The sequence below is a fragment of the Halichoeres trimaculatus genome, unplaced genomic scaffold, assembly GCF_033239565.1.
Source record: "Halichoeres trimaculatus isolate MK-OKI-2021-1 unplaced genomic scaffold, fHalTri1.1 fHalTri1_scaffold_12, whole genome shotgun sequence".
NCBI classification, from domain to species: domain Eukaryota; kingdom Metazoa; phylum Chordata; class Actinopteri; order Labriformes; family Labridae; genus Halichoeres; species Halichoeres trimaculatus.
Window position 1 is genome coordinate 13,619,850 of NW_027437190.1, and position 23,983 is coordinate 13,643,832.

At 38.1% G+C, this 23,983-nt stretch overlaps 3 protein-coding genes across 7 annotated transcripts in view; all 3 read right to left on the reverse strand.

The window, feature by feature from the left end:
* Positions 1-13: 13 nt before the first annotated feature.
* Positions 14-9,066, reverse strand: riiad1 (regulatory subunit of type II PKA R-subunit domain containing 1). Its single transcript, XM_074682625.1, has 4 exons — positions 8,847-9,066; positions 8,688-8,764; positions 4,330-4,376; positions 14-3,652 (listed from the first exon to the last, which is right to left on the reverse strand). Exons 1-4 carry the CDS (start codon positions 8,925-8,927, stop codon positions 3,582-3,584), a joined length of 276 nt encoding a protein of 91 aa, XP_074538726.1. The 5' UTR covers positions 8,928-9,066; the 3' UTR covers positions 14-3,581.
* Positions 9,067-9,412: 346 nt separating this feature from the next.
* Positions 9,413-17,953, reverse strand: il6r (interleukin 6 receptor). 3 transcript variants are annotated; one of them, XM_074683603.1, is made up of 10 exons: positions 17,861-17,953; positions 15,464-16,090; positions 15,157-15,277; positions 14,773-14,951; positions 14,480-14,649; positions 12,807-12,951; positions 11,709-11,740; positions 11,565-11,613; positions 11,147-11,249; positions 9,413-10,495 (listed from the first exon to the last, which is right to left on the reverse strand). In XM_074683603.1, exons 1-10 carry the CDS (start codon positions 17,949-17,951, stop codon positions 10,195-10,197), a joined length of 1,818 nt encoding a protein of 605 aa, XP_074539704.1. In that variant the 5' UTR covers positions 17,952-17,953; the 3' UTR covers positions 9,413-10,194. The 3 variants fall into 3 exon arrangements, with proteins under 3 accessions (XP_074539704.1, XP_074539703.1, XP_074539705.1); XM_074683602.1 differs by having other exon boundaries at positions 14,773-14,954; XM_074683604.1 differs by lacking the exon at positions 11,147-11,249 and having other exon boundaries at positions 14,773-14,954.
* A 1,582-nt stretch (positions 17,954-19,535) lies between these two features.
* Positions 19,536-23,983, reverse strand: part of atp8b2 (ATPase phospholipid transporting 8B2) — a 33,308-nt gene continuing 28,860 nt past the window's right edge. For all 3 annotated transcript variants that reach the window (XM_074683882.1, XM_074683884.1, XM_074683881.1), the window contains 4 exons: positions 23,408-23,546; positions 22,919-23,049; positions 20,694-21,299; positions 19,536-20,606 (listed from right to left, as the gene is read on the reverse strand). In XM_074683882.1, the coding sequence (XP_074539983.1) occupies positions 20,517-20,606; positions 20,694-21,299; positions 22,919-23,049; positions 23,408-23,546 (966 nt within the window). In that variant the 3' untranslated portion in view covers positions 19,536-20,516. The remainder of the gene's footprint in view (positions 20,607-20,693; positions 21,300-22,918; positions 23,050-23,407; positions 23,547-23,983) is intronic.

Below are 23,983 nucleotides of genomic sequence, written 5' to 3' on the forward strand. Positions count from 1 at the left end.
TGTGTGTGGGTGGGTGTGTGTTTCAAAGTTTGAGACAGAAAGACAAAAGTTAATTTTTTTTGTACATTTATATAAATGAGTGGTACTGTAAAACACAAGGTGAACACTGTTTTCAAAGATGAGAAAATCCTGTTCAATCCTGTTTCACACAACTGCTTTAGACTTTACAATCTGATTTACAGATATTTATTTTTATTCATTTTTACATTGCATGACAGGATGTCATTTTAATCTCTCATGTTAAACATGGGTTGAAACTACAACTGGAAAAATCAAGATTGGCTATAAAGTCCACTCTAACCACAACTTTGTCAATACAAGTGCACATAAAAGAAGACAGAGAGCAAACCTTTATTCCATCTCCTCATGGAATAAAATCTGTGAACATAAAACATAGAGCAACAAAACTGCTCTTTTAAAGAGGAGCATCACTTTGTTTACCGACTTTTACCAACAGTGTTTCAAATAGCAGTTTAGATTTTTTCCCCGCTGTCTGATTGTCAGATATTGTTTTGGTAAAGTAGATTTTAGTTTTCAACCACTGCTGAGCTACGGGTAGATGTCACAGACACAGAGACACCATGCTGTACCTTACCACACCATCTGAACACTATGAAACAGTCCTTGTGTCAAAATTTGAATCACGAGTTTCATCATCTGGGTCTTTTGAATGGTAAAGGATGATCCCCAGAAAGTTTTCATAGTTTGAGTACTGTATATTTTATGATGTTGAGACAAAAACCCCCCGCAAAAGTCACTCTCAATGTTCTGTCCTGTTACCATAAATATTCCCTAGATCTTGGTTTGTAGTTTAAAAATATCTATTTTTGATGAATCATCAGGAAACAAGAGTGCCTACTCCAGGGTGCTAGCAATTATTTAAAAATAAGTTCTTAGCAAAAAACATCCACATAGTATTTAATAACATTTTCCTCCAAAGTTCCCAAAACTTCTTGCAAAGTTAAGGCGAGATTGCTGTCATAAATGTTTTTGATTTAATTTAAAAACAAAACAATGAGTTATGGATAGTGACTACAGATTGTCAATGTCATATCTTATTTACCGTATGTGTGTTCTCTTCAGCACTGAGCTCTCGCTACAATAGACTGTATAGGGTGAACAGCGTGGCTCTGCCTTTTACCATTGTGTGGTAAAAGGCAGAGCCAGGGTCTGTACAGTAGAGGTTATGAGGGACTCAGAGAGAATCTGAGTGGAGCTGTGTAACAAAAATGATTCAAATATTTTTTCTTTTGAGAGTCTAACTTCTTCCTTTGTATTAATGTACTTAGTGTACTAAAATTAAGCCTACTTTTCCATACTTTTCCATACTTAAAGCCACACTTATCATCAATATACTTCAAGTTTGTATAAGATTAGTACACTTAAAGCATGCTACTTTTGAACAACTAATTTTGAACAACTTAAAGTATATTTTGTATACTTCAAGTACTCAACTTAATATGAACTAATATTTGTTTATTTAGTTAAATTAAAGAGTATTTTGGTTGTATTTGAAATACATTAAAATTATTTTTAGTGTCTGCTAAATATATTAGCTTTGTACTTTTAGTATATTCCTACTGGGGTAATAATATGCTCAAATATACTATTGGCTTCTTCCAAATACTAAAAGAGCATATTCAACAGTTAATAATCAATATACTTTATTAGTATTACTTTGCTAAACTTTCTTTCTTTCTTTCTATGCATCACACATTCTTGCAAATGTATCACCAGTACAACACAGGCTGAAAGACGAGTGTGTTTTCATAGAAGTGCCATTGAACACTTTCCAAAACAATGTCCTGAGGTAAAAGCATAAACAACTATATAATTAATTCAAATATAACTTAAAATGCACTCTGACTTGATATTTGATTTTAAAATGTGTACTTTTAAAATATGCTTTCAGTGTACGTTACAATGAAATTTGAAGCGTACATTTTAAAAATACCAAAAGTATATGTAAAAACAAATTTTAGATTAGTACACTTACACACAATACACTTGACTTTTACTTAAAGTATATTTTTGTGTAATATATTTTTTATAAAGTGCATTATAGTGTAACTATTTTAAAGTGTGTTAAAAGTGTTTGCGTTAAAGCATGATGTTAGTATACTTTTTATATATTAACAAAAAGTCAATTTGTGTAAATACATTTCAATATACTTTTGAAAAAAGGAATATAATTGAAATACAATAAAGTACTTTTTTTCCACCAGGAAAAGGGTTATGTCATGCACAGAGTGTTTCAGGAGAAGTGGGGAAATATATATATTTTTTTAATTTAGGGTAAACCACACCTGTCTCATGTGCAAAGAAAAGGTTTCTGTTTTTTAAGTAGTAAAACCACAAGTGGCATCATTCAATGAAATATGCAAAACGGTATGCAAAACACCGGGGAGATGAGCAAACACAACAACAAGCTGCACGGCTGAAGAAAGAGCTGTTGACACAACAAAATGTGTTCTAGAGAGCAGGAAATGAGGCAAATTAAAGAACAGGTCCAGACTCAGTGATGGCCATTTTCGAGCCATTCTGAAGGGTTTCAACTGCCACCTCTCAGAGCAAATGTGGCCCAGGTGTCTGAGAACAATCTCTCAGGTGTCTAGCAGCCCAGGAAGCAATTGGCAAGAAAACATGACTGTTAAATAGTTTGTGTTGTTGAAAAGTACAGTTGTTCGAACAGTTGAACATTTCTTTTTTTGTACACCGGAAGTGGCTCCCTTGGGACAAAATTGAATGCTCAGCAACCCTCAGGTGATTTCAGTTTGAGACCTCTGTTCCAATGACTCAAAAAAAACAGCTCTCATCATTTTAAATCATGTCAACAAGTCTTGTGAAAATCTAATCAAGATCTTGTGCCATTTTAGAGCCGACTGTTTTAGCAGTTATTGACACATCCAAAGAGCCCTACAAATAAGAGGTTGAAAATCTGCACATGTATGTATGAAAATCCATTACTTTTATCCATATTTCAAATTTGGGAAAGCCTTATCTTTAAGAAAAATTACAACCTTTGTTCAAATATAGTACAGTGAGCAAAATCTAATAATAGTTTGCTTTAAAAACCTGTAAGAAAAGAAATAAAGTTTCATGAGTTGGGCCAGTACACACTTTGTATGACTGAATATTTATCTTCTAAGGTTCAGTGTAAAAAAAAATTTCTGGACTATGACTTTTAGGAGAGGTCAGTGAGGTCTGAAATGCAGACCCCAGAGATGATAATGGTTTTGGTAGGAAAGGAATAATCAAGCAGTCACTGTAACATTTAAACATTTCTTCAGTCGTGTTAACGATGTAACAATCAGCACTGAGTTCCCACAGGATACCCTCCACTCACTAACAGTGATTACACTCATTAGACATCCTCATTACCTTCCTCCCACTGAGCTGACAAAGTCCGATAGCACTCTGAACATGATGCTATCAGCTTAATGATCTGATAACTCGAGGAAAGGAAAATGATTAAAAGCATTACTGTTTCTGTTGTCTGAAAAAAGAAGTCAATACATGAGGCACGTTGTGACGACAGAGACACACAAGAAAGAAGCAGCATGTTTGGTGTTGGATATGTTTTAGTCCATGTCAGTGTTTCTTTTCACTTTGGAGCCGATGACCACCTGAAGGTTTGGGTCGGTGAAGTAATCTGAAAAAGATCATTGACACTGGTTTGTGGACAAAACTCTATGCTTCAGTTTGTTAACTTGGATCAACATTTTTCCTTGGCTTGTTAGCATCTCATCTTGGTGAAATTGTTCAAAAGAACAACATTTTTTTAAAGAATGTTTAAAGTAACATGGCAGGTATCATCTCACTGTTGGTATAGGGTGTGAAAAAAACAAAGACTAATCATGCACAACTTAGTCTCACATAATGTCCAGAGGTCCTTTCATGTTAGTGCCACTCACAATTTATACCACCTGTCGTGAAACCATATCAAGTCTTAACCTGTAATCACTACTGTTCATGTTGAAGACTATTCCTATCATCCCTGACTCACTACTACTGTCACTTTTGAAATGAGAGTGGCTTCACCTCACTGTTCTATGATGTTCTACGAGTTGTTAAAGGACAAACTATGCAAAAGCAATTAAAAACACAATCTTTATGATTAAACCATACTTACTGAGTAAACTACAAGTTAAAGTAAGAAAAGAAAATTGTCTTTAAAATTGTATATTTAACAATGTTGACAGACACCTTAAACATGCTACTCAACATTCAGTAAAACAGCAAACCACATAACCAAATGTTATCAAAGCATTGGTTACGCCTACACAAGATTTTAAGGACAAGCGTGTGCTTATAATCGTGTGTGCTCACCTGCAGCAAACTCGTGGATGTCAACAGGCCTTTCCAGAAGGACATCTCTGTAAAAAAAAGGACAGGTGATGTGAAAATGATTAGTCACAATGTTGAGAATAACCTGTTTAAGACATACTCTGAACTTTGTAGCCAAAGTTCTAGATTCCTTACACATTAACTAAAAATGATGAGTGAAAACTACAAAGAAAAATTATGTAAGGGCTATATGTTCCAGAGCCTGCTTGCCTGTTATCAATCCCCCCTTCCACAAATGTTTCCGGTTTTGTACATCAATATATCCACACAAACATATACACATACACAAAGACATGAAAAACAAGTAAATAAAAAAAAGATTAAAAAAGAAATCTAAAAACAATTCATACATCCATGTTGCCCTTTATAAGTTTATGCTGTCAAAAAGAGACTTTGACCAGACAAGCTCCTTGTTGGTATTACAGACGACAGGATGATATATTTTGTGGTATTTAAGACCACATGTAAGATAAACACATTCATTTCAAGGGTTGGTCAGGTATAAACATTGTACCGTGATATGTTGTCAATGATCCACATTTAATGAACAGTAGTTTTACCAATGAGCAGACGACAGTACAATATTTTATAAATTCAGCATAATTATATATCTCACTGAATTTATACATACACACTAGGGCTGCACGATTATCGCAATCGCAATCGCAATCGCAATCGCAATGTCAGCACATGCAATTATGTAATCGCAAAAGAGGATATCGCAATCGCAATCGCAATGACAGCACATGCAATTCAGATTTTTCTCCATGATAACCAAGCAAGTCTGTAGACTCATCATGACACAACTATTTTTATTAAATCGCAAGCACAATCGCAATCGCAATATTGTCCACCTAATCGCAAATCGCACCTTTTCCCCAAATCGTGCAGCACTAATACACACATATATAAGCCTGCACCTGCTTACATACATATCCCCTCACTTGCTCATACATGCATACACAAAAGACTTCATTGTAGTGAGCATGAAGTAAGGGTGTTAATTTGTGTTGGAACTTAAGTAGATCTCCTGTGGTAAGCCATCCAGGTGATTTGCCAGGAGCCATTTGGTGGATAGCTCTATTTACTTCCTCAACTGTTGTATCGTCCTCTGTTATACATTTTTCTTTAGCATCAGTAGTTGACACTTGTATATGGTTAAGAAATAGCTCCATCTTGTGGTTAACTGTTTCATGGTGGGATGGTGTTATTTCTGATTGGTAAAATGTCCAAGTATTCTTTTCAGGTGTTATTATTTAATTTTCATTAGTCAGTGCATTACCATATTTATCTTTAACAGCTGTAATTATGTTCCTAGTTTTAACCTTTTTAAGTCTGCATGCCAGAGGTTTTGAAGCTTGTTCACCTTCCTCGTAAAATTTGCCTGTGTCGACAATAACACACGTTTTCCTGACTTTGTATGTAAAGAGTTAAGTTGAAATTGAGGACTAGTAATCTTCCTAATATTTTCAGTTATAGGATTCTTGTACATTTCTGTCTCTGCTTCCTTCAGTAATGTTACCAATTTGAGTTGCTTCTCTGTCTCTTGTTTCTTCCCTCTGGCTTGAAAGCCCATTATCTGACCCCTTAGGACAGGGGTCTGCAACCTGTGGCTCTGAGCCTTAAGCGGCTCTTTGACTCCTTTGCAGTAGCTCCTTGTAGCTTTAAAAATATCATTAACATAAAGGTCTTTTAATATTTTTCTTACAGAGGGTATTAATGGTAATGACACAGACACTAAGTAAAAACATAATATAATATTTTTTACTAAAAATGCATCACCTCTTGAAACAAAGCTTTTAAATTTTTTGTGATTTTTTTTTTTGCAGTTTGATATATTTTTTAAAATCTTTTTTATGTCATTTTTTGTCCTTTTTTCAAATTAAGAAAATGAGTTCCACATTTTTTAAAGTTTTAGCAAATTTTTGAATTGTTTTTATGAAAATCCCTATGTTTTGCAGTTTAAAAAAGTTTTTACAATTTTTGGAAATTAAGCAAAATTTTGAAATTGCATTGTTTAAGTTTTTTTTGCAAATTTATGACATTTTAGCATTTTTATGAATTTTGCACATTTTTAAATTACATTTTTTTTATTTTGCAAATTTTTGATTTTTTTTCTTTAAATTTCCAACTTCTTGAAATTTTATAAATTTTTCAAATTTATAAAATCTATGACACTACAAATTTCTTTTTTTTCTTAAATTGGCAAATTTTTAAAAAATAGAAAACTAAGAAATCACATGTGCCAATTTATAAACACAGAGACTTCTTGCTTAGATAATTATTCACCTGATTATCCACTTTTTTGTCTTAATGTGAAGATAAAGTAGATTTTGCGGCTCCTGAATGACTTTTATCCAGGTGAGCTGAGACAAAACGGCTCTTTGGAAAGTAAAGGTTGCAGACCCCTGCCTTAAGAAGACCTCAAAGGCCCTCCACAATATAGAAAATATAGTTGATGATGACACTGGGCGCATATTATGTTCAAGGTAGCTGCCAATTTCAAGGTTGATAAACTTACACAGCTCTTTGTCTTGAAGTGATCCCTCATACACGAGTCAGTCAAACTGCTCTCTGGATTTTTGAGAATTTATAATAAGTTCCACTGGGCTGCCTACTCCTCATGCTGCACGTCACTGTATTGTCTACCCAAGACTTGAGTACATGAGTAGAAAGTATAGTCTTTCTTTGTTGGATGTGTTAACCTCCACATATCCAGTAATACAGTCATTCCCAAAGTCTAGGTCCTGACCCAAAGGTGGGTCGCCAGAGATTTTTTATGGGTCACCAAATTATTTTTCAAAAACATGAAATTCATTCTTTCCTTAACCAGAAGAAGTCTCCCCTCGCCAATTTGTTTACTGATCATTGGCCCCTCACGCTGTCTTAGCTGGTATGTCTTCATTGTGAAGGGACATCAACAATGTTTACTGTAACTGGAAACATGTGACTGTTTTTTTTTAAGTCAGAAGCCATGAGCTGGCACTACTCAAACAACCTAAGCCACATCACCGTATGTTTCCTACTGTTTTACAGCACTCAGAGGACAACCCTGTCACTGTGTCACCATCACACATATAAAGAGCTGACCCACTGATTGCCTTGATCGTTAGTTTCCAAAAGAAACATGTGAAGTCAGATTCAAAACCCCTTTGAGTTTGAAAGTCCAAAGTCACTGCTGGATCTTCGACAGGCACCAGCTGTAGAAATGGGGCGTTAACAGCTTGTTACAGCTGTGCAGTGACATCACGCTGGAAAAGAGGCATGGACGGATGCCGTTACCTTTATTCTTGATGAACATCCCATCTTAATATCTTGTCATGAATATCACATGACTGGGATACAATTCTGAAAAGCAAGCAAGCTAACCTGTCAAAGTAAAAATGCAAGTATTTTCAGAGTGTAGGCCTAACAAAGCTGAAATGTGTTTCTCAAATATATTAGGCCTTTTAGCTGGTACAAAAGATGTAAGATGATGCAGAAACATGATTAAAGAACCTTTTTGTTAATCTTTGCACAGTTATCCTGTCAATCGGTTCACAGATCGGACATATTTCGGATTGGGTCACCGTAGTTTGCTTCTCCAAAAATGTGGGTCACCTGATAAAAAGTTTGGGAAACACTGCAGTAATACATGGTCTTTCATTGGAGTGTCCAAAGCTTTTTCAGCATTATTTCTACTTTTGGTAGGATGCTGTTATTAATTTCATTGAACACAATACCATCAGAATTGGGTGGGGGCATTAATATTAATAAATGCCATTTGGGTGTTGTTAAGAGAACCCACAGTGATGACGCACCTCCACCTTTGGGGTCACTTGTATTTTATGAAATCATAAAGTTCAGTTTTTAGTGAAAAGAGTTGCCACCCCTCTACTTTTAGTGTTATATGTGTTAGCCTACACATTAACTTTTGACATGTTGGCACCTCAGGTTGCCACATTGTATTAAATTAAGGACCACGTTGTTCAGTTCCAAAACTGATACACTTTTATGGCATATAAAACAATGGCATTTTAGTGTTTCAAATATATTCAGACAGGTTTTGCATCTACATTCAAAACTCAAAACAAAAGCAGACAACACTTACTTAAAACTATTTGCTTGTAAAGCCTAGTTTAAAATTCTCATAACATGTTTGCATAAACCGTGATTGGTTAAGGCCTAAGCACTCACCTTTTTTCCTGTTCAAATTTTCATATTAATTATGGGTATCTTTGAAAAAACAAACCATTTAAGATCATCTGAGATCCTGACTCATCAAACCAACGAGCAGCTTGTGTAAAGTCAGCTAACAGCGGTTCTGCTCACGTCTAAAAACAAAAGATAGACTGACAAACCTCAGAAAGTTGCTGATCAGCACCTCGACCTCCGGATGCGACCTCAGATACCTCTCGTTGTCGATCCTCGTTTTGATCTGTGAGCCGAAGGAAAGTGACTTACACATTCATTGTCTAAAAATCACTGTTGACACGGTGTAGCATTTTAGCCGTTGTTACCTTAAACTCCCGCAGTTTCTCTTGCTGCTCGACACTTAAAACACCAACGTTCAGTTTGGTCATGCCTCCTTTTCCCGCCATTATTCCTCTGTGAGGGTGTCCAGGATTATAATACCCACGTCCTCCTGTGTGAACTTTTTTTCCCCCCTAAAGAGCAATCAGTCACCTGTTACTGGCAGAGCCTCAGTCGTTTTGCAACCCCCTGTTACTATGGAAACGACTGTCAGTTTGTCCACGAGGCGGCAGCATTGGAAGGGGAAAAGTTTAGAAGAAGAAATAATACTACTACTACTAATAATAATAATAATAATGATAAGTAATGATGATGATGATGATGATGATGATGATGATGATGATGATGATGGTGATAATAATAATAATAATAGTAATAATATATATTTATAATTAAAGTGCATTTCTTCTCGAAACTCTATTCATCGTTCTCTTCCACATTCAAAATTAACCACAATTAAATTAAGTAGATCAAAATCATTTAATGGGAAAATTGTAAATCAAAAAAAACAAACAAAAAAAAAAAAAAAAACAGCTTTTTGTTATGTCCCAGTGTAACTGTACTAAGCTGCTGAAGGGGCTCAAGATGGAAATAAGCTTTTGGGTTATCAGTTTTTTTGGGTACTTCCCACATTCAAATTCATGTTTATTGTGCTAGAAAACAGGAATTTAATTTTTAAAACTGAATATGCATCCAATTAACGAGAAAGACATGACGCAGGAGTCAAGCCTGTAGTCATCGTGGCCACTGAAGTTCAATGAACTCTGGGTAGATGCCCAGTGTTCCCTTTCTATTTTACTTTTTTCCTCCATCTCCTTTTTGGAGCCATACACTGTTTTGAAAAAAAAAAAAAAAAGATCTCTCTCTCTCTCTCTCACACACACACACACACACACACACACACACACACACACACACACACACACACACACACACACACACACACACACACACACACACACACACACACACACACATGAATAAAGAGAAGCCATCTGACCCACAGAGTATTGATAGAAAACTGAGAGGGCATGGTGTGACAGATGTATTTGATAAAACTTTACAAACTATATACAAGTAGAACACACACAGTGGTATGAAATACTAACAGTCAAGAGTTGTCTCCTGTCGAGATCTGATGAATGTTAAGACGACTACGTGTACAAAAATAAAGCATTTTAGAGGTATACAAGGTAAGAGACAGAGAAAGACAGCCAAACTATGGAGTAAGTCCTGAGTTTGCTTTCAACAGAAGAAAGTCTATCTTCTTTTTTCATCCGTTTCACTGATTTCACTGATTTTTCTTCTTCTGTTTCTCTCCTTCTTGTCTTATCATCATTCAATTTGGATAAAGAAGTAAGTTGTGTTACTGAAGTGCTGGGCTTCCACTCTGTTATTCATCCACTGTTCATGGGCATCTTCTTCTTCTCCATCTTCCTCTTCTCCATCGTCATCTCCTTCTTCTTCTTCCTCTCCGACATCATTTGGTGGAGGTTGTTTGTAACGCGAAGGGAGAAATGTGTCCCCAGCCTGCCTTTCTGGAGCAGTTGGGGTGAAGATCTGCGTCTGAGGTGGGTCACCGCACTGAGAAACGACACTGGGGCTGTGCAGTTTAGACATAAATCTGTCCTTGTGTCTGAAAAGAAAAATTAGACTTTTATCAAAAAAATACTGACAGGGTTTTTCATCCACTGTCTGTCACTTAAATTATCAAATGCAATGGTAATGATTGAGCCAATGACTTTTGCTCATACAATATGTTAAATAAAATAAAACAATAATTTTTATTCCAGAGGTTAGCATAAGTGACAAAATCTTTTAGTAAAGGTTACTGTATGAGAATACGTTGGTTGCAACTTACATTTAAACACTTTGAAATGCTAGCTTGGCGGTGAAATGTAATAAGATCAAAGGGAATATGAAGAATAGGATGGTTTGTCCAGTTTGAGGAGTGAATTAGAAGTGCTGGCTCATGCACCAAGTGCCTTGTTCTAACATTGACTGCAGCTGGCAGGCGAGCTGACTCTAGATGAGAGTTGTTTTGTGCTGTTTCCATGGCACTTAAGGTGAATCTGCTCCATTTCATTACACTCTGATATCCTAACAGATGGCTAGCTCACACCTGGATGTTCTGTTTATCCACATGTGCATTTTGTGGGGACTACTGTTGAGACTGCAATTTTACCACTGATTAAAAAGCATAGTTTTCAGTTGTTTGAAATTGACAATGTTTGTCCCACTAAAAGTCAAAAACCCTCACTCCCACCCCCACATCTTCCCCAAATACCTGAGTATGTAGACGGCCAAAGCAACCGAGAAGAGAACAAACGCACTACAGATCCACAGGATGTGATAAGACGGCTCTGCTCTACTAAACACGGGGTCAATAACTGTCAAAAAAGAGGGGGAGAGAATCAGACACCCACTGAAAAACATCCATGAACGCACAATGTTGGACAGGGTGTGACTGGTTGTGTGTGTATGAAAGGTGTGTTGAGCCATGTTTCCTGTGGCTTGTGTCGTTGCGCCCCAGTTTTTATGATGACATGGCTTCCTGTTGAAACCCAGAGGGGCAGAGGGGCTTTTTTAGGCTTAACAACAATCAGGGTGCCCTTTACTTTTTTTTTTTTTTTTTTTTTACTGTTTCTTTCTTAACGTACAAAAACACACACCAAGTTGATTCTAACACTCAACTGCCATCTTACCTTCTAACAGATCCTCATCTGCACCAGAGCCTTCTAGGTAGAGTGGAAACTGCCAGTAAAGAGAAGGGGAAACAAACATTTGGTAAGATACTAAAAGAGCAGCAACGCAGTGTTTACAGCATGTTGAGAGAGTTAGACCCTTACCGTCGTGGTGATAAGAGGAGACACTGACGGGGCTGAGAATAGAGATGCAAACAGATGACATGTTATTAACACTTCAACCAGGAAACTTTAACTTACATAACCCTAAAAATACAAAATTCAGCATGTAGACTGTGCTATAAGATCAGTTTCTAGTGAATGGTTTGACTCCAGCAAAGACTTCAGTTGACCCCACAAATCTAGTATCAATAATTAACACTTTTATGCAGTAATTGCAAGAACTTCTGATCAAAACAAAGTTGTTTAATTCTGTTTTTTTAAAGGAGTCAGAAAAAAGATAGAATAGAGATATTCTGACAGTGTAACTAAGTTGATAAATGTCTCAAATGCTTCAACAAAATAAGGGGATCCCCTTTGTGATACAGAATGCTAAACACAAAACACTGTGTGCGCCACCATTGGTCTTTCCTTATCCTGTTATTGCCCAGTGTTATAGATGTAAAGGTGCATTCCCAAGAAAACACTTGACCAAAGACAAAGATAGAGTTTAAATATAGAAATGCTAATAAACAGCACGCTCTGCGTATGTTTTGCATCTGAGATTTTTCCCAAGCCTTTATTTTTACAACATACAATGTGTTCAGAGGAAGTGTGAAGGGAGAAAAGTTGATGACATGAGACATCAGTTTCCGGTTTGTATAAGAGTGAGGAAGTTTGGATAACAAGGCTGGCCTTCTATATTTTTACAGACCAGCAGAGAACTTCTCCAAGATAATGTTTGTCTTTTTGAAGATATCCAGATGTTTCATTGACCTGTGATGTTTTGAAATGAGAATGCACCATTTAGCAAATGTTTTCATTAAGACTCCATGAATGTTGTAAAGAGAACCTGTCATGTTTTCTGCACAGCAACTTAGTGTTTTCAGAGAGGAACAGAAACACAGCTATGAATAGAATAATTACGCATATGTGAGAGAGCCTCCCTGTGAACAGCTTCTATAAAAACCTAAGGAAACAGGACGCCTGCCTCCTGCAGCTGCCATGACAACTTTTACACAACCTTCTTAATTAAAAAAAAGACCAAGTACAGATTGAACTAGCTCTGATTTGTTCCTCTTAACTGAAGCATGATATAGTTACCTGTCCAGCTGTTGGCACAAACAGGTGTACTCCAGTCACTCCATTCACCATCATATTCCTCACTGGCTCTGAGATGTATCAAGTACTCAACACCTGGCAGTACGTCAGAGATAGTGTAGTAACGATCTTCCTTAATGACCTTTACCTGTACAGGAAGAGACAACCAGGGAAACACAAGCAGATCACATCACATCAGACAGCAGGACTTTTCATGTTTTTCATCATGGAAGCCAAAAGTTGATTTGATGCACTGAAATTCAAGAAGTAAACTAAAAGATCAATGAAATTTACAAAAAAGTTAGAAAATCAGCTTTATCGTATTCCACTGATGTTTGATTCAATTAATAAATTCATTTTCTCAATTTTTTAACTGTTAACCTATTTTTACATTATTTCATCTGTATTGCTGTTTTAAACCAGTTACAGTTTTGATAACTGATTTACTGTTATCATTGGTATGTACAAAGCTGTGCAGTTGTACTGCTCTGGATTATAAATGCTTATTTCAGACTTAAAGATGCTAAGGGAGGATGTGTTTTAATTGGACTGCCTCGCCACTCTCTGGCCCAGAGTCATAAAGATATGACTTTAAACAACTGTTTGTTTGTTTTGGAACAGATTTTCCTTATTCAAGATTACTTTTTACCCGATACAATGCGGTGAGTTAAGGTATTTATCAGTACAGTGACGTAGCACTGTTGTTTGAAACGTGACAACAAACAAACTTAAGTTTGTAGTGCTAGGACATAAGCTAACATGACAACCATAGACAGTGATGACAACAAGCAAACTGTCAGTTCATACAGTAGTTTAGTAGCCATTCAAACGTAGCGCTAATGACAGCCTGATGCTGAGACATGTCGGTAATGTGTAACATTAGTAAATCCTGGTTAGCTGTGTCCTGCCAGTCTTCTACCAATCAGAGCTAACATAACCTCACTCTTCATTTTATTGATAGACTCTCAAGTTTGAACAGACCACTGCAGAATAACTGCTGACTGTGGGTTGGAGTGAACACTATCACAAACAGTTTGGCTCCTGTGTCCACCATCTCTACAACATTAATCACAGGAATCTTTTTTGGATTATTGGAGAGGATTATTGGGTATTTATCTAAAAGGGAGATTTTTAAATCACCTAGAAACTCCTCACAGCCCCTTTTAGTATCCAGATTACTTTATTAGTACTGACTGGAATTTTCTTCAGATACTGTGAGAATTTTCTCACACTCAGGCCTTCTTTAAATGTATTGTATTCATTTTATTTGTCTCTGTCTAGCTGTCTCTCTTTATGTATCTCCCTCTGTCCCTCTCTACGACATCAACACAGCATCGCCAGTTATCTGTCTAACATGAGTCTGGTTCTGTCTGAGTTTTCTGCCTGTTAAATAGAAGTTTTTCTTACTAAATGCAGCAAAGTGCTGTGTTCATGCTGGGTTCAGAAGATAAAGACTTCTCTTTTCTTGATGTTGGGTCTCTGTAAAGAATAAAACATTAACAGGTCTGGACCTACTCTTTTCTATTGTGATTTGGTCCTGTAAGTAAAGGTTGTTTGATCGACTGTAGTCTCAAGGAAATGCTGGTAGGGAGATGATGAATTTATAATCGTTGCAGCAAAGTAATTTCGAGAGAAAAACGTAAACGAACATGTGGAGCATCCACATTTCTACACACCTGCTCATGACCAAATGAAGACCTGCGAGGATGGTATTTGATTTCATAGATGAGTTCATAAAAGCTGTCTTGAGACTTCCAGGACTTTGGTAAACCCCAGGTGACCTTTAATCTTGTCTCCTGCCCCACTTCCTGCCGCACTGACACGTGTGATGGTGGTCCGGGCTTTACTGTGGTATAAGGAGAGTATATTTAGTACATTCAGTGTGGCTTTTTTTTTTAGTTCCTTTTACATGCAACCACACACTCGTGTAAGGTGGACGCACCCCCTTTCCACACACCCACTAACTCACAGATATTCAGAGGTCTGAAGTGCAGCAGGCCACTGGTGGCATTGCCTGCAGTGTTGGTAACACACAGGTATGCCTTATGAAGGGTCCTCAGCTCGTCCTCATTGTAATCCAGAGCACACCAACAGCGGGATGATCGGGGTGAGTACGAGCACTTGACTCGATGAAATGGCTCTCTGGCTCTTCTGAAAGAAGTGAAGGAGCTGTAACACAAACTAACACAATCATGTGTAGATGCCAATGTGGCGAAGTTCCTGTCTCCCTCCCACATCTCCTGTCTGTCTTTCAGTAATAACATTGAACTCAATATGACCACTGATTTTACATTTCTTTTAGGAGCTGCTTTCATGTTCATGAGAGAGTGATACTGTCAGTGTCTTTCCTCACCTTTTACTGAGAAAGAGAAAACAGTCTGGAGTGGAGCCGTTCTTGAGAGGAGTCCCCTCACAGCGAATCTTACTGCTGGGCGACCTTTTGTAGCAGGACAGGCTTGGAGTTTCTGGAGGATCTGACACACGTTTTAAAAACATCACTTTTACATCTAGTAACTCTGAGCAATGATTTTTTTTCATCATCTTAAAATAAATCTCACATCAGCACCAACCATGAATGCTTTCGTCATTGGTGTGTTAAGGTATCTTATAAAACATTTCAAGCAGTCACTTCACTTCAAACTCTCTTGTTTTTAACTCACCTGCAGCCGTGACTTTTATGGAGAACATCTCTCTGCCTTTGTAAAAACAAGCGTACTTCCCAGAGTCTGCCACTCTTACTGAGGGCAGATTCAGTGTAGCCCCCTGCTCTTCAAATGTGATCTCCCCCCAGTCTCTGTCTCCTTTCCCCATGGTCTTCCCGCTGAGCTTCCACTGATACATCATTTTTACACCCCGTGTCACCCTGCTGCCTTCCTCTCCTTTCTCTTCCTCAGGAGCACCCTCCCCATTCATATCTTCAGTCTCCCAGGCATGTTCACCCTTTAAGGGCGTGCTGGCACCACTTTTCCGGACCATGTGAGTAGTCGGAGAAGCTGTGTATCCTCCATCCGTGTGTGTGATGATTCTGTTTTCATGGGCTTCAGTTGGACTGGAGTGGTTCTCCTCACTTCTCCTCTCCGTGGTCTGTTGGTAACTTTTCATGGAAGCTCCTTTGTAGTCTGTTTTATTTACAGTGGACAGGGCAGGATGAGAAGAAACCCGTCTTCTGCTGGAGTTTGAGGGATTTCTGGCCACGATGACTGTTACTCCATCAACTTCGGCATGACCACTGCAGGTCAGAAGTAACCTGCTGCCTGGAGACAAAGCCAGCTCACCAGGGGAAGGCTCTGCACAGGAAAACAGATAACAGAAACACAGTTTGTCAAGTGGTCTTGATCACATGTTTCTTCTCTTTTGAGAAGACACACAATGTCACCACAAGCAACAAAACAACCCTCTTAACTTTATGAATCCCTTCTTTTCCTCTGTGTTTTTCTGCCCTAAAACTTGCCCTCTCTCCCATTTACGTCCATATAATTCCCTTATCAATGTGTGTTCAAGCTTGTGCTCAGACATAGTTGAATGTAACACAATTGTTACAACTCCTTTTGATCTAACTGGCTTGCAGTCTAAATCCAGCACCTTTGCGTAGTCCAAATAAACTATCTCTTCCTTGTCCCACTTTCCCATTTCCCTGTTTTTGTCTCTGGAAATGGGGAAATGTGAGGCTCTCTGGCTTGAAGAGGACAGAGCACATCAAAATGTCAAAAGGTTTTCCACATATACTCCTACATACATGATTTTATTAATCCCATAAAATATTTGACACAAAGCAGTCAAAGGTTTAAATAATCAGAGAGAAATGTTGTCCTGCAAGGGTCAAAACTGTTTAGTACTATTAGTACAACAAACACAATCAAGGTCAATGCCAGATGTCAGAGTAGAATCTGATTGGCTAATAAAAGTTGGCTGCATGTGGGTACACACAGAGAATAAAAACGGTAGTGGATGTTTTGGTCAAAGTGCCAGTAAGCATAACCCTCAATTTAGAGAAGCAGAAACCATGTCTTATTTTGTGTCTCATCTAATGACATAACAGAAACTATAAGATAAAAACTTAAATCCCAGCAGGAAAAAAAATCCACTGTCTGAGCTGTGATACAACTAGCTGATGCTTTCTTTCAGCATTTGTAGTTCTTTTGTAGTTGTTGTAGTTGTTTGTAGAAAAATACTTGTCTTTTTTATTAAACTGTTGCATTTTTGGCAACATTTCAGTATCCTGACGCTGTCACTACGCATAAACCCTGAAATTAGGACGAACAAAAACAGGTCCATTTATTTTCAGAGTTTAGTCAGTAAATATCAACATTTAGTTCAACATGACAGCATTTTATGTAAAGTGAGTGTAACAGTCATGACCAAGGCCAGCCTTGACTCATCATCGCAGTTCCAGGGGGTAAAGATGGAAGGACACGGTGAATTAAAGGAAATGAAGTTATGATGGCTTTTTTTAATGATAACAGTTTTAAAAAGGCATCATAAAAGCCTTGATATGTTTATATATGTGTATATGGCATCTTTAAACAAATACAGGTTTATGCATACAAATGAATAAATTATTTGCTATTACAAATATCTTTAAAGAAGTCCATTAAAACAAACCTGCATGTTGTTACTTCACAATACTGATTTAACTTTTGAGTGGAGTGCATGTTTTGTAGTTTTGGTCTTTGTTTTTAAGGTGAAAGCTTTCATATTATTTTTTAAAAACCATTTTTCTTTCTTTTTTGATTGTGCCAGGACTGCATATTAAGTCTTATCAACCATCAGGGCTTCTTATAATTAAAGATTTCTCTAAGATTAAAATTTAAGCATAGAAAAAAAATCTTGTAGTGATTTATATGTTCTTCAAAAGGATTAGGAGAGGTGAATAAATATTTGATAGTCCTGAAGTACAAACCTACTTCTGAGAAACTGTGACGTATACCGTTCACACTGCAGTGCCAAGTTTTAGTGGTTTGGTTAAAATGATTTACACTGATTGACACTCGTGGCGTCTGTTTGTGACACCTCATGGACAGAAGCTTCACGTGGCGGACAAACTCCTGAGCTCTTACCTTTTCTGGGGCAGGTTCCAGCGAAGATACTGCGAACTGGCTCGGCGTGAAGAGCGACCAGCACAAGAAGAAAAACCGGAGTTTTGGCCATGGATCCACGTGTCCTCATAACATCAGTGGAGGACTGTTGTGACAGCCATCAAACTTTTTTTCCTCACAGAAAAATAAACAACCTTCCTCCACGTACGGAGAGACAAACTGAGTGAGGGACTGACAGGCAGCCTGGGGTTTTATAGCCTCCACCGGCGTCCTCTGGCAAATGTCCGTAAGATCCGTTATTGTGAAATTTAAGCTCTCTTCCCCTTGTTCAGCTTGTTACACAGAGGAAATCCTCCTCAACGTGAAAATAAAGCCTCCATGGAAGCTGAATGTAGCCCTGAATCAACATATTAAAATGTCATCACCTCTAAAAGTATATCCCACAGGCTATAGCTAATGTACACAACGTTACCACGTGACCATCGTCTTCAGCAGACGCGTTTGTCAAAAGAGACCAACATCTGAGACACTCCTGTACTGAGTGCTCTACAGGCGAGGAGGGAGCGACCTCAACTGAAGTCTACTACACAGGTGCCGACATGCAGGGCTAAAGGCACCACGCCAAGTGTTTTGAAGGTTCCCTCAAACATTTCATCTATGTGAAAAAAATCACATTTTTCATTAAAATCAGAATTTATCAACCTCTTGGACCATCATCTTCAATGATAGTCAATCTCTTAATCTGAAAAATAAACGCATGAATGTTTGCTTGTTGAACATTTATTCTAAGGTAGCAAAACTTCATATTGCTTTTAAGATTATCTGAAAAACTTTAAACAGCAACATGTTTTCCACTTCAGACACAAATCAAAAATAACAAACATAACTTTGTGATACTGCAAAATTAAAGTGTTACTGCAGATGTATTTTTGATTCACCTAGAACGGAAAAATAATCAAGTTTTTTTAAGGTCTAGTTCATTTCAGTCATATATACCACAATAGGTTTATGCACGGTAGCATGTTTTCTCCCTCTATTTATTCTACCATATTTCTAACAGGGATGAGCATTTAAAGCAAAAATACTATTTGATAGCAACTACTATTTGATGGTTTGCAACATTTGCTTTAAACCTACTTTTTTGTTTATTTTTCATAAAAGTTCCTCTCAGAACCTGCAGAAGTGTGTTTTTGTCCCCTTCGTGGTCTCACACAGCATCACCTGTATTAATGGATGTTTATTAATGTTAATTAATGTTTAATTTTTTTTATGCTTTCTCATGTTATTTGCTATTTTATCAAATTACTTGTTATTTAACAAAAAAGTAAACATTAAGATACCACCACTGGATGAGAACTGTAGTCACATGAGCTATTAATTATCAAATGTTTTTTTTTTCCAAATATTCCAAAACTCATCCATAATTTCTACTTTCACTGGCTCAGTTTTGGACATTATCTTAAAATTTTATTTTTTATTCTAGTCAATTTTATGCTTTTCAAGTACTGCAGCTAAACAGATTTTTTCTGCCCCACTGGTTAAAAAAGAAAAAAAAAACACAGTCACCCTGCCCAGGTTAGGGAAAAGTATTTGGAAACCTTTCTTCACCACAGGATGTCATTCTGCAGCAATTTGTCATTAAACAAACAAAAAAAACATGCAAGAATTTTTTTTTTTTATTTTCCCCGAACTCCTTTAACCTTAATTCATGGACAAATAAAAATTCACGAACTTTACTGAGGGTACAGTATGTATACAGTATGAATCAGCACATTGTTTACACAAAACAATGAGTGACAGGGAATCAGACAAAACATCTTTCAATGTTCATCACAGCCTGGTTTTCATTCTCCAGGTTTCCTCCAGGCTTTAACCAAAGGCAGTTTTTATTTTAGCTACAGTTTCAAATCTGTGATAGTATGCAACATGACATTTTACATACAGTAAGAGAAAAAGCACAGAGCTTACTTTAAGGTGCAACTCAATAAGGCCAATATAAAACACATCAATATGATGCAAAATAGAACAGAAAGCACTTATAGTTGAGGTATAAGAAGTACGAAAATGAAGGAAAAAAGCGTTGCAACAGTCTTGCAGGGCTCTGTAACTTATCGTAACGTTCTCACTGAGAACTATAGTCAACACAGAGGCTGGGGGGTATTTTCTGAATAAAAAAAAAAAAACTGTTCATTGGCAACCCACCAATGATTCAGAGAGGCGACAAAACTTGAAAATGAGGAGTGGGAACAATTGTTCAGATCATAAATAAGAATTAACCTTAACTCTTGTCTCTTGCTGTTCAGTTGTTACATTATTGATTTTAAGAGATTGGCTAAACTATGTGAAATGACAGGTGGACACATTCTTTGAGATCAGTTTTAAGAAGTTACCCTGACATTTTCCAGAAGCTTCCCCCTCTGTGATGCACTGTAAACCACACTTAGAGCAGAGCTGTTTGTGTGGATAAACTTATATCACCTCTAAACTCTATTTCATGATTGGTATGAGGAGACACCACTTCTTTCATGACTTGGTTACAGTGGTTGAGTAGAGAACTTCAAGCTTGGATGAGCGAAGAGCACAGTGTTGGTAGATTTGATCATAACAGTCTGTGAGCTCTCAGTCTCAGAGTTTGTTACTGGTGAACAAACTCTTCTTTTCATCTATGTCCAACCCTTCACTCCTTCTGGTTAGTTTCCTCTGCAGAGGAGACTGGACCTGGGCTGTTAGCTGCAGCAGCACGAGCCCTCCAACCGAACAGAGCTTCCTGTTGGAGAGAGGAGGACTCAACTGTAAATCAGTGGGTGCGGTTTAAAATGTGTTACAACGTGAAGGGAAAACAGAGGTAGCTCACCTGCACAGTACCAAGAGTGATGGTCCATCCTCCAGGTGAGTCTCCCCCATTCGCCCTCAGTGCTGCTGGGGTGAAGACGACAGCACAGGACGCCTGAGCAGAGCCCTGAGGTGCAGCTGATTCTGAATCAGATGCAAAAGCTGGTGTTGTTTGCGTCAATGAAGTGACAGTCTGGGATTTCTGGGCTGCTGCGGTGCCTGTTTCCTCCTCGATCGGTGTGTCTTGTGAGCCACCAAGAACAGAGGAGGAGTTTGAAAGTGGTGGGACCGACCCAGATAAACTACTGGGAGCTGGGCTGCACTCACCAGAGGCACTGGGAGGAGTGTGTGTGTGAGTGTGTTTCTTCCTGCGGAGTGTGTCGATCCAGCTGGAGCTGTGTCTGGAGGCAAAGGTGGCCAGGGCCAGAGACGACAGCCTCATGTTCTTCCCTGAGGTGATCAGTTCTCCAAATCCCTCCTGGTGAGCAAAGGCGTAGCCCGACCTCCTGGAACCACCGCGAGCTCCCAGACGGCCCTCTGACACACTGCCCGTCCCACGCCATGCACCTGCCACGCTACGACTAACAGGTTTCCTCTTCTTCTGTAGCACAAGCTGAGTGTAGCGCACCTGGAAAGGGAACAAAGCCAGAGAAAGAAAGAAATAATGAGCTGCGTTTCCAAAACACCTTTTCACAAAAAGTGATGAAGTACAATTGCCAAATCTCGGTGTTTCCATTACGACTAGAACACACAATTTGAGTAAATAATACGTAAAGTCCGTTCACACGTTGCAATGATGATGATACTGATTTGTGAACATTTGTGCTTTTATTCACTGGTCACTAGCTGCAGCCTTGACCGCACCAACTCAACAAAACATCATAAGAGCGCAAAATCACAAAATCATCATCTCCAGCTCGCCTGCTCTCCCACTCACGCACACTTCTGCCCCTCCCTCCTGCTCCACTCTGACCCGCTTACAGCCTTCCTCAGGCCTTTATTAACAGCCTAAAACACCAGCATCTGCACTGAACAAAGAAATAACAGGAGAGCTGTTAAAATATGAATGCCAGAGCCAGTATGTGTGGCAGTGGACACGGACTTCTGGAAGAGCTGAGGGAGGTGTGTTGTCATTTACTTCCAGTGACATGTTTTTATGAACAGGGTGCACTTTTGCGACAAACTTCAATATCCAAACTCCTGAAAACCACCTAATGAGAGCGCACAAACTTTTTATTGAAACTTGAGAGGTTTGTCGTACTTTTGGTGTTCCCATAACCATTTTTTCATTGCCATATCTGCATTTTGGGCAATTCTAGGTATAAGGCAGCTATGGTGACATTCTGTGACATCTCGCCGGCCTATTTCAAGCTTCAGGCTTGACCAGATTCTGTGAGCAAAATAATGACGAGACAAGTTGCAGAAAACTTAGATGGTGACGGTAAACACAATGTTATCTTAAATAAATGAACCATCTCAAACTGGCTGTTAAAATGTGTCTGGAGGCTGCAGTGGTTTGCTTCAAGATGTGGTCACCTCTTTCACTTTGTAATCTTGATAATAAATAACAATAATAATAATTAATTCTATTTATGAAGCCCTCTTCATCAGATGATGTCAAACTGCTACAGCTTAATGAAAAACAGAAAATGATGAAAAAATATAAAAGGGTGCAATAACAACTAAAATTAACCTTAAAAAAAAAAAAAAAATGTTGAACAAGATCAGATGTATAATAATGTACAATTTATGCCATTTGGATTCATCCCCTGCACACATGTCAGAATTGATAATGACGTGACTACAAACTACAAGGCAGAGGTAACTTTTTTAACGCTGCAAAAGGGGATTTTCTTTGGGTCTTAAACTAATTCCCTGCTGAAATTTATACCCAAGATAGTTACTAGAAACTGAAACGTTATTTAAAAAAGGAACTTCGTCACACTCCCCTGACTGCGACCTCAGTTGGACGCAGCTTGTTGACTCGCATAGCAACCCACTGAGCTTACAGCCGTGCACTAAAAGCAACTAAAGTCTTTTAGGTTCACTGATAAAGTCAATATTTGCACGCAGAGCTCACAATGCATGAGGCCACTGATGTTCAGCGGGAGCACATTATCTCTCAAATGACAGTTTGTGAGCGCGCAGTTAATCATTGGCTGAGATTTTTGTCAGACTGGCATTTAAGGATGGTGTCACTGATGTATGTTGAAATTAGTAAAAACATGTGTTTGCGTGTTTTCTCACCGTGTCTGAGAGCTGAGGCTTGAGGTCCACCTTGAGAAACCGGAATGCCAAAACTGGAACTATGCAGATTGCTGTTGCCAGTGCAATAGTTAACCACACGACTGGTTGCAATAATGTGCTCTGGGCACTACCTGGACTCAAACATAAACAAGAGACACACGAAAACATGAGCAAACATGAGGAACTTGGAGAATGGACTAAAACAGCAGCAGATAAAGTTTTTGTTGGTTTTGACCTTAATCTTCCAAATTCAATCTCAATACACTTAATTGAAAGCTGTTTTTCTTAAATGTGTATTTTATGACATAAAATATCTGTTTTAAATTTTTCTTTAACTAAAGTTACAGTTAATCTTGTCTTTTGGTAACCGGTGATACTACACAGATTTATTTCTTGTTCATTTTTTGGTTGCTTTTAGGATAAAAGTGAGTGTGAGTGTGTGAGTGTGTGTGCATATGTGGCAAGACAAACAGAGGACAGGACACCGACCTACAAAGTGGAACTGGTTTGGGAAGATCCTAAAAAGGGTCTGACTGTGCAGAGCAGTCATAATGGTGAAGAAGCAACCAAGAGAGCCCCACACGACCACGTGGTTGATAACCGTCCAGAAGCCTGTGTCCAGAGCAATCTAGAGAAAAACATGCACACATGAAAGAAACCAGAGGTGCGCTGTAAATACATGATGATTAAACCGAAAGAAAAAGCTGTAACAGGTACTCATTGGCGCAAAAGACATCAAGTTCCCAAAGAAGTTTTTTGCCCTAATATATTTTTTTAAATCTCTGTCCCATTTATAATCAAATCTGCGCTGAATATTGTTGAACTACAACATCACAGAACTTCATATCTAGAGCATATATGATCTGCAGGATGGGAATACGTTCAGAATAATGTTCACGTGCAATTTCTGAAACATGCATACCTCAAAACGATCGTAATTTATATAACACACCCCTAGTATTCAAGGTTCAGCTGGCAGGACACACAGAATTTACGACATGGAGGGACGCATTACAGGAAAAAGGGAACTTCCCAGTGCTGGACATCGACAACGCCATAGCAACA

Coding starts and splice junctions, on each gene's coding strand:
- riiad1 (XM_074682625.1), bottom strand. CDS start 8,927: ATGGCGGGAAAAGGAGGCATGACCAAACTGAACGTTGGTGTTTTAAGT. Junction 4,377..8,687: donor CTGATCAGCAACTTTCTGAG/GTTTGTCAGTCT, acceptor TTTTTTTTACAG/AGATGTCCTTCTGGAAAGGC. Junction 3,653..4,329: donor CATCCACGAGTTTGCTGCAG/GTGAGCACACAC, acceptor GATCTTTTTCAG/ATTACTTCACCGACCCAAAC.
- il6r (XM_074683602.1), bottom strand. CDS start 17,951: ATGGCCAAAACTCCGGTTTTTCTTCTTGTGCTGGTCGCTCTTCACGCC. Junction 16,091..17,860: donor TGGAACCTGCCCCAGAAAAG/GTAAGAGCTCAG, acceptor TTTCCTGTGCAG/AGCCTTCCCCTGGTGAGCTG. Junction 11,614..11,708: donor CTCCTCTTATCACCACGACG/GTAAGGGTCTAA, acceptor CTTTACTGGCAG/TTTCCACTCTACCTAGAAGG.